Consider the following 10490-nt stretch of genomic DNA (forward strand, 5'->3'; position numbering starts at 1 on the left):
AAACATTAATTAAGTTGTTGTATCAAATAAAATTTATTTTCTCGAAATTATACTAGAAAACTATAGTTTCGGATCAGATCGGATATCCAAATGTTTTAATTCTAATATCCATATCCAAACCAAAACCAAAGATTTCGGATCAGATATCCAAACCAAACTTAACTTTCGGATCGGATATCCAAAAATTCGGATCGGATTCGGATCGGATATCGGATCAGTTTGGATAATCAGATTTTTTGCTCAGCCCTAATTATTATTATTATTATTATTATTATTATTATTATTATTATTATTATTATTATTATTATTATTATTATTATTATTATTATTATTATTATTATTAATGTTCTTCTTCCTCTTCTTCTTCTAATAATAATAATAGTAACGGATTTTCTAATATGTGCCCTAAGGGCACATGATAATAATCTAATTAGGGAAATATTGTTGTGAATATTTCATGATAAATTAGAGTTGAAACTCATATTTACCATAATTAGTGTAATAATCTTCAAAATCTTCTCCTATTTAGCTTATTATCATGTGCCCTAAGGGCACATGTTAGAAAAACCCTAATAGTAATAATTATAATAATTATAATTATAATTATAATTATAATAATAATATTAATATTAATATTATTATTAATATTATTATTAATATTAATACATATAATAATAATAATAATTATTATTATTATTTATTATATTTAGTATTAATATTAATATTAATATTATTTCAATTCAATTTAGCTCTAATCAGCTTAGTTCGATTCAAATTTCTCATTCATTCGATTGATTCGATTCGGCTCTCGGCTCCATTCGATTCAGTTAAATTTTTCGATCCACTCGATTCGGCTCCATTCGATTCGATTCGATTCGATTCACTCTAAAAAGTCAGAAAGAACAGGGCCTAAGATTTTTTGGTAAGTAACTTATTTTTAATTATTTTAATTAGTGATTATATTATAATATTAAGACAGACTTAAGTAAGCAAAATTTGGGTCCCCCACGGCCCGACCCGTCCACGGGTCACTTTTGGCCCGACCCGCCCTCTTTCCTGGGCCAGTTTTGGGTCCCCCCATGTCAAGCCGGACTCGCCCTAGGCCCGCCCCTCAGTTCTTTCTTCTTTTGCCTGACCTGTTCGTCTGACCAGCCCTAGACGATACTATTATAGTTCTCTCTAAGTAAGAACATACTCCAAGCTCTTTCGAGAGAATCGAGACCATCACCTCAAGTGTGGCCACAGAGCCTTATATGTACAAACACTAACTTAGGCATCGAAGAGGGCCTCGTTGAAACCCCCCCGAGCCTTGTTTGTATGTGTGCGACTGTGCACAAGTCACCTCGGAGATGAGAAGGCAATCCATCATCCCCGAAAGCCTCAACAAGGATAGTGTCGATCCAGAGCATCTTGGATAAACACATAACAGAAGTGATCCATCATTAGATTTTAGTTTTTTAGTTTTTTCGGATAATAGCACAATTTCAAAGAATAAAGGGAAGCATTATAATGATTAATCTAAGATCACAAATTGGTTAGATGTTCACATAATTCACATTATATATCATTTTCCAAGCTGATTTGGAACATAAAACAAGTGGATACAAAATTTACAAGTATGGTACATGATTCCACCATTAGCACACAACACTTAACTTAAGCTACTAGTTTACATCATTCCCCTTCCCTTACAAGTTCCAGTTTCATAGAGGCTATGAAACATGGATCCTCATACAAATACACTTTCTCATTTCCTGCCAAACAAGCTCTTCAACCTGCTTCTTTCGAGTCGATCAAGCAACTTCTTAGCACCAGGATCATCCATCTCTATCAACTTCTTCAAATACCCGATTGCCCCATACGACACCATGAGCTTCTTGCATCTCTTGCTCAACGAGAGGGCTAGCAAGCATGCCACGGCGTATTTCTTGGCCGTATTTTCTAGGTTTGGGTCAAGTAACTCGACCAAGTTAGGTACACTCTTGTCATCCTTCTTCACTTCCCTACAACTATGTGAAAGAGTCATTAGGGTTGAAAGTGCTTGAGCTGCAATCTCTCTAGCACCATTACTCTTTGCTTCAAGCATCTTTATAAGCCAAGGAATACAACCCGCTTCGACCACTAGTTTCTTCATCTCGGCTGAGATACAAATCCGGCAAATCGTTGATGAGGCCGCTATTTGGGCACCTAATGACCCAGATTTAAGTACATGAACTATCCTTGGGAAAAACCCGAGTGATTCCAACGATTCTATGGGTACGGATCCTATCAAGTTCCTCAATGCTCCAACCGCGGGTTCTTGAGGCAACGGCCCGTCTAAATACCCGAGTAGGCTTGGGATTCCCCCCTCGGACACAACGGACCGACGAAGGGTTTCGTTACTTGCTGTCAAATTCTGCAAGCATTCTGCTGCATATTCCTTAGATCCCAATAAGATTCCACAATCAAGAAGATCAAGCATGACTCGCACGAAACCTTCTTCCACTAATACCTGTCTCACCTCAGGAATAACTGATATATTTCTCAGTGTACAAGCTGATGCAACTTGTGAAATAGAATCACCATTTTTGCATATCTCAATCAAGGGTCTGATCCCACCGTGCCCAACTATGGTTCGACCTGTTTCATTTGACATCGATAGCCTCTGAAGGGAGATGGTTGCCTTCTGTTTTGCAGTTGTACTACCAGATTCCACTAGTCTTATAAGTGGTGGAAGAACTCCTTCTGAAACTAGCCAATTTTCACATGATCCCGATTCTATCAATGAGCAAATAACACCGACAGTCTTCTCTCGGATTCCAGGAGAGGTCACTGTTAATAACTGAACTAAAGCAGTTACATTGCTTCTTCCTAGAACAGTCAGCACATTTTTCTCGTCCTCCTTCATGATCTCAAGAAGGGTATCGAGGGCCTTGTGTTTTGCTTCTAAATGCCCGATTTGCAGTCGGGCAAGCAACTCGCTAATACTGCTATGAGTCGAATTATTTGATTGATCGGATGATGAACATGATGAAGTACAAGGCATTGTCACCTCACCTAGGACACCGGTTTTGATTAATAGACCAAAATCCCGGAGATTCAAGTCTAATTTCCCGGATAACGAATCAAGGTTACTCTGCATCTTGAGCTTTCCCTCATACTTCTCGTTAATTATCATTTCGGCCAGCTCAATAGCCTCGTTTAGCGTGTTTGACACAGCCTGCAATTGCTCCTTACAAAGAGTGTTCTTTGAAAAACAAGGGTGGGTACATAAATTTGACAAATAAGACGGAATTTGCTCCAGCTTTGATACGATCACCTTCCATCTCCCTGGAAACCCCTTGACTTGTTTCGATATATTAAGCACCGTCGGAACAAGCTCTTCAACATGTAACAACCATTCCTCAGCTGTCATATCACTCACTCTATCCACACACTCTTTCTCTTCCACCACCATAGCTACTTAATTAAGGATATCCACAGATTTTGATCACTTGATCTCAAAAAGGCTGCAATTCAATTACGACAATTTCTCAGTTTGACGAAATGAGAGAAACTTACAAGCCAGGTATTCTTTTGTGATTGAAACTTTACAGGACAGCAATGATAAATGAAAATAATGCGCACATTAAAAAAATCCAAAATTTTGCGAATTGTTGTACGGAGTATATAATATGATGGGATGTTTATAATTATAATAGAAAGTTCGTAAAAGTGGCTTCAAGAGGAGGTAAACAAAGAGAGAAAACATATGATATGGTTTTCTAGAATCTTATAGGAGTGCATATCACAGGAAGCCTGTTTAACATAAAAATCGATGTACCAATAACAAAGCCCCACCAATGTTTTTTTGTAAAAGCAAAATCATCCATTGCACATGACAGTTCATCTAAAGGCCAAAATAATGCGGAATCGGGTAACATAACCGTCATTCAAAGCACAAAAAATACTAGATAGTGAAAGCAAAACTATTCCCCCTTCGAAAAAGTTACTAAATTATGTCTTCTTAATATCAAATACTCCGTATTAACAACAAAGCATGAATGTAGAGGCTCATTTATCACTGTCAATCTACTGACAGTGATGGGTTTACTTACCTATTGGGCTACCCCGCTAACAAAGGTAGTATAATGGTATAATTTGTCGACGAAACAAAAGGACTAAGCTACCATGACACAGATTACACTTAAGATACCAAAAGGTAGCCAAAAGATGAGGATTAAAGAAAATAAAAGGGGGTTGTTGGTGAGATTATTAAACCGACAACTTTACTTTTTAGGCCAATATGATCAAACCAACTTGAATTAGATTTAATATTATGGCAAGCATTTATCTTAAAACCAAGTTAGGCAAAGAGATTCAAGCTATCTTTGTCAGCTGTATCTTTTTGGTGTCAAGGGAGCCACAAAGACGATACAATCTAAATAAATGAGGAATTCAAACATGCGACCTATCGTCCATTGTAAGACCATCTTAACCACCATATAACAAACTACAGTGAGCTTTAACATGGCTTGTCTTGAAAGAGAAGTACAATACAAGTCCCTATCTACTAATATATGGAGTGGAATTAAATTTTTGGACCTAATTCCATCAGAAAATCATACTTTTGAACAAAAAAAAAATCAACAAATCAACATTTATCTAAAAGTTTCTCCATCACTCTTTCCTGGCAATAGACATACACTTATAGTCATTATAAGGCGGGTTTACACAAAGATTGGGTTAAATGGGTCCAAATCACCAGAAAATCATGCCCATATTAGCATAAAAGCAGTTATCAAGAAACCCGTTTTACAATATACCCCCGTCCCGGTCATTTGTTTACCTTTGGTTTTGGCACAAAGACCCAAGAGGAGCGAGCCAGTTATTAGATGACAAGTGGACCAAATTGAGGGTGCAGGTTCAAATTGTTCATCAAAGATATTCCCAAAATAGAAAGGTAAACAATTGACTCATACACCCTTAAGTGCAATAGGTAAACAAATGACCGGGATATAGGGAGTAGTTGTGTAAGACCGCCTTACACGAGTATTTGTGAATTTGTGATAAATTTGAAGCCAAATTAAACAGCAGCAGTGACTAATCATATAAAACAGTACATAAACAAAGAAGCACTTGTGTAATTGTACTATGGAATCATAAAAAATACACAATTAGCATATAAATTTAACAAAAATAGATTAAATTAAAAAGATGGAGAATCAAATGGAGTAAAGCAAGAGAATAAAATCATATGAACTAACCTTTAAGGCACCAATAAATGCAGAAACTTGTGCCTTTTCTTCAATTGAAAAGCAACCCACTATAGCTTCAGCTTCAAATTACACCTACACTTTCCTTATGTCTCATAAAAAAAACCCAGAAAATTAATAAAGTTTTCAGCTTGATTATGGTGTTTATTTGATTAATTGTTTGGAGACCCAGAAGCATTTTGTGATAATTAGAGGCGTCATTAGAGTATTATGGTCTTTTCCAGCATACAATGGTCTTAGACATAACAAACGGGTGAATCCAGTTGGATCAGTTTGTGTCGGGTCAATTTCAAGTTCCCAAGAATTCGGATATTGAGTAGCGTTATTTATTGTCCGGTCACTTTCTTTTTTTTTTTTTTTTTTTTTTTTTTTTTTTTTTTGAAAAAAAAAAGATATACCTACATAATGTTGGGCGTAACGCCTTTATTACACTCGTAACTAAACAACACAGCGATACAAATATTAAACACTAGCAAAAGACAATGTCTGGCAATAAAACCAGGTTGGTGGAGTACGAAAAAGTGGTGGGGGCGAGTCTCCTTATCCACGTCTTGCAAGCAGCTAGCATCTCCTGAAAGCCCCTGATGCAAGTGAGTTGCGGAGTGACGATGGCGTGGTGTACTTACGCCACAAGAGCGTAGAAATGAATGGTGGATAACAGACAAGAGGCTGCTTCCGATGGAGTATGGACTCCTACACCAAGACCAACGAACTCGACAGTCACAAGAATGGCGGATCAACAAACCCAGCAGGCACACAAACCGCCTCAAAGAACTCCCCACATCCAATCTTCTGTCCATTTTTGCTTTTAAACCCCGTCTACCGACGGATCCAACCCAAACCAGACACCAATCTTCCTTAACTATGACCAAAACCTCATGGATAAAGGGACAGGACACCCAGAACATCCGTGAAGAGACGGCGATAGCCAAAACTCCGAGGTAACAGGGACAGGACACCCTAAACATCCTTGAAGTCACGGCTAATATTATTTGGATTAACATAAAACGATATAATAAAAATTTAAACACCATAAGTAAAAGAGACAACCGCATCCCAGCAAACCAACACATCTACCAGACCCATAATCAACCCAACCAAGACACTTCTCATACCGAAAATCCTCCAACCGTAAGCACATTGCAGACAAAAGGACGGACCCAACGACCACATCAAAACCACTGGTACAGACCGGTCAGACAAAGTGACCACAAGAAAACCCACACCAACCACGATTCTCAACAGCAACCTTCCGAGACCACAGCCTGACATGCAACAAGACCAACCAAGCCCAACGAAGAAATCTGACCAGCCACACGAAAAACGACCACATAAAGACGACACCGAAACAAGTGACAGCCAGGACAAAGAACCAATTGGTGGGGGAAATGGGGGGGATCACCAATTGGTCCCATCCGGCAACTGACACAACCAGACAACGGACCGATTGGTGGGGGAAATGGGGGGATCACCAATCGGTCTCAAACAGACCCTAAGAGCACATGACATTGACAAACACAACAAGAGACGAACCGACATCAAAATCACCAAAACCAGACGAAACCAAAGACGTCGGAAATCAAACCACAAGGACAGGTTAAAAACAAGGACAAAGGAGCCTTACCAGGGGGTGGGGAAGGGGGCGAGGGGAAGGGGAACACACCCTAACCAAGGAAGCATGCCAGACTGGCGCAGACAAGGCGGAGAATCAAGTGAATGGGAAGTCATGTGGATCAACAAGGCCGAAACCATCACAACCAAGCGGCCACCGAGCAGCCTTCATCAGAAAACATGACAGAAAGAGAATCACCGAAAGACGGAAGGACGGAAGAGGAATGAGAAGTGACGATTCGCCGGAGATGGGCCATGGGATGAACCCATCTCCGGCGAATGGGTAGGGGAGAAAATGGGAGGTAGAGTGTGGAAAGAGGAGGTGGCGGAGCAAAGAAATAGGTTAGGGTTTTTTTTTGTTTAGAGAGAAGGGGGAGATAAATCTAGTGAGAGAAAGCGTTTTTAGTTTGTCCGGTCACTTTAAGTCAACTATTATCAAGCTATTTGGGGATAATGATCGGTGTGCAACAATAAACATTCAGGTCGGATCAGTTCGAGATTACGGGTCAAGCTCAAGTCTTCAGTTCAAGTGTCAAGTTGGATACCAATTAAGTTCTTCGGGTCAGGTGTGACACCCTTAAATTTAGCGTTAAATAATTACGTAAATTCTACAGAAAAACTGACAGGAATTGTTTGTAATTGGTTCAACTGGACAAAACCTGTAATTTTTAAAACTTTTCTAACCATTTACAAACATCTCCAAGAGGAGGGTGCCAAAACCTGTAAATTCTATCAAACTAATTTACATAACTATGCTAAAGGCAAGAAAATATAGAGATACAACCCAAAGAAAAAGAGGGAGACATATGTCCCTTCAAAATATATACAAAACCAAAAGTCTAAAGGTTTACTATAAAAATAGCCAAAACTAGGTCCAAGGTTCTCTTGCTCACTAGCTCGTCTGTGTACCCCAACTAAGCATCATCAACCTGTCAATCACATTTTATACAAACACGAAAGCCACAATTCAGTGGGGAGTAACTTCGAGTCCTCCCAGCCACGAAACGTCATATTTAATGTAACATGTAATGAAACATGTAAACAACATGATAAGTAATTCAATTATCAAGTATTCTAACATATGACCCCTAAACTGACCAAATTAAACTATCATGTGAAACATATAACAAATAGTAATCCAAACTTTATCAATTGTAACCGGCTTACATCTCACCTATTACAATTCATAAAATCACCATACAAGAAAGGGCAATATATCAAAGACAGGCATAAGTTCTTAGCACCGTCAATAGTCACTCTGTAACTCGAGTCTATACCACGAGGTAGGGAAGGTAATCGAACCGGTATCTTGGCTCAGCGGTTAATATTAATAAAACATGGCCAAGACACAACACAACCCTAGCCTAAAATCTGCGCAGACCTAGACATGCGGATACACACCACCGCACTCAAGACCCACAATTTTTCTAAAACAAAGTGAGTACCCTAAGGAGTCCACCAAAGGGTTGGCTAGTACTTAAGCTGACCACTTACTATCAAAATAAGTAACGAGGTCATGCCCCAACTTGGATATAAATCCACTAGTCGAGAACACAAAGGCTACTAAGCGGTGAACATATACTCGTCTGAGACTATAAAGACCTATCTATGACAAACACAACAACCTGCAAGAAAGTATTTAATACCAATACCATTTCTAGCAATATTAACAATATTAAAGGTTTCAGGGAATCTAGGGCCATTTCTACAATATAAGAAACTATTAAATTCAACCAACTATACATGTGAACTTAAAAACTTGATAAATGGCCTAAAACAAGAAAAAGGCCGATTATCCAATTCATATAAAATTTCATCCAACCGAATTTTTACCCGCAACTCCAGCCCTGCGCGACAGTGCGGGTTAAATTGCGGTGACCAATCACTCATTTGACTGACATCGAATCACAAAAGGGACTAAGGCTCGATTTTAGACAATCAACAAAACATTACAATTAGCACTATAAAATTCATTTTGAGCCTATTCATTACAATTTTATTTTATAATCTATCCTAACATGTGCAACTACTAATATAAACTTAATTTTTACCATTAACATAATTTTTACTACTAATATGATTCAATTCAAAAGTATACTCATATGTGACTTATACTAACTATAACATTAATGAACCCGAAATGACAAATATTGCATGAAAAACCGCGAAACAAGCGACGGACCAACCCGGGCCAAGCACGGGCCTGCCGCGGCCCGTCACGGGCCTGTTTCACTGCTGTGAACAGTACCGCGCTGTGAACAGTAACTTTTCTATAAATTTTTCGGTAAAACGACGCCAAATACTCATACGGACTCCGAATTGAGTGATTCAAGTGGCTAAACCACCTAATTTTTCGACGCCGTTCAATCTGTCATATTTTTGGAAACATTGGAAAATGTCTCGGTCCGGTACTGACACGTTCCAGCCAACCCGCGGATTTGTCCCATCAAATAATTACTCATCCAAATTTGTTCTAAACAATAATATACAAATGGTTAACTTAAACTAACAAAAGACAAGCATTAGACATGCATGCAACCCATTTTATCATGTGAAAATTTACTACTCAAACAAAAATCACAAAAACATACAAAAAGCAAAGAATGTGACGATTATTCGTCGAGTAACTCGAAATATGTTACCTTAAGCTAGAAAATGAGCAATTAGCACCTTAAAAACCAAACCCTAACAAGCAACTAGCCACTATCGTCGACAATATACGAGTCCCCAAACTCGTCTTCCAATTCTTCACCTAAATAAACAATAAAAACACAATAATAAGTACAAAATACCGAAATTTGCCCAAAATCGTCTTAAAACAACTTCAAGAAAACTGAAATTAAAATATACCAGGAGGTAGATCTCGACGAGAGGATTCCGGAAATATAAATTATGTGAAAATCCGATAAGAAATGAGGAAGTTATGGTGATTTTTGCTTGGATTTTAAGATGAAAATGGTGATTTTGGTTTTGGAATTATAAAAATGTAAGAGGAAGATGAAAAAAAATCAGAAAAAGGAAGGAAGGGGGAAGGGTGCCGCGTGAAAGGGAAAGGAAAGGAGGAAAAGTGCGGGTTTTAGTCGGGATTTTACGAGTCGGTTTTGGCTCGTTTCGATAATAATTAAAACCGTTTGTCAAACGCAAATTCCGACAAGACCAAAGTTCTTAAACACGAGATTACAAGAAAATTGAATACTCATACGACCCATTTCCAAAATCATTTACCCAATGTTCAAAAGAATTGTCATTTTCCCCCCGATATGCCCTTATTTCGAAATAAAAAGTTTTTACACGGTTTAAACTATTTTTAAACATTTCGAAACTATCAAAATAAATACTTTTCTTCAAAATATAATAAAATTATTTTTCTTTGAATTATTTTTACTTTAAATACATTATTATCACATTTTACTTGATTAATAAATTACTTCCGAAATATATTAACGGTCCGAAATTACGGGGCGTTACAATCACCCCTCCTTTTTAAAAGTTTCGTCCTCGAAACTCAGAAGGAGAAATCATAGTATACAACATCTTAACAATATAGTTATAAGAAAATACAGGTATCTTTTCAATGAAACGGTGATACTCTCGTTGATCAGACAAGAACATCCACATTCATATCAAGATATATAAAAAAAATAT

At 37.8% G+C, this 10490-nt stretch overlaps 1 protein-coding gene and 1 long non-coding RNA gene across 2 annotated transcripts; both read right to left on the bottom strand.

The window, feature by feature from the left end:
- Positions 1 to 1535: 1535 nt before the first annotated feature.
- Positions 1536 to 5446, bottom strand: LOC141605148 (uncharacterized). Its single transcript, XM_074423812.1, has 2 exons — positions 5226 to 5446; positions 1536 to 3488 (listed from the first exon to the last, which is right to left on the bottom strand). The coding sequence occupies exon 2, from the start codon at positions 3434 to 3436 to the stop codon at positions 1748 to 1750; it is 1689 nt and encodes a 562-aa protein (XP_074279913.1). The 5' UTR covers positions 3437 to 3488; positions 5226 to 5446; the 3' UTR covers positions 1536 to 1747.
- Positions 5447 to 7494: 2048 nt separating this feature from the next.
- Positions 7495 to 9976, bottom strand: LOC141607261 (uncharacterized). Its single transcript, XR_012526901.1, has 3 exons — positions 9696 to 9976; positions 9488 to 9597; positions 7495 to 7774 (listed from the first exon to the last, which is right to left on the bottom strand). It is a non-coding gene; the product is annotated as an uncharacterized LOC141607261 (long non-coding RNA).
- Between the last annotated feature and the right edge of the window lie 514 nt (positions 9977 to 10490).

Source organism: Silene latifolia, chromosome 10, assembly GCF_048544455.1.
Source record: "Silene latifolia isolate original U9 population chromosome 10, ASM4854445v1, whole genome shotgun sequence".
Taxonomy (NCBI): Eukaryota; Viridiplantae; Streptophyta; class Magnoliopsida; order Caryophyllales; family Caryophyllaceae; genus Silene; species Silene latifolia.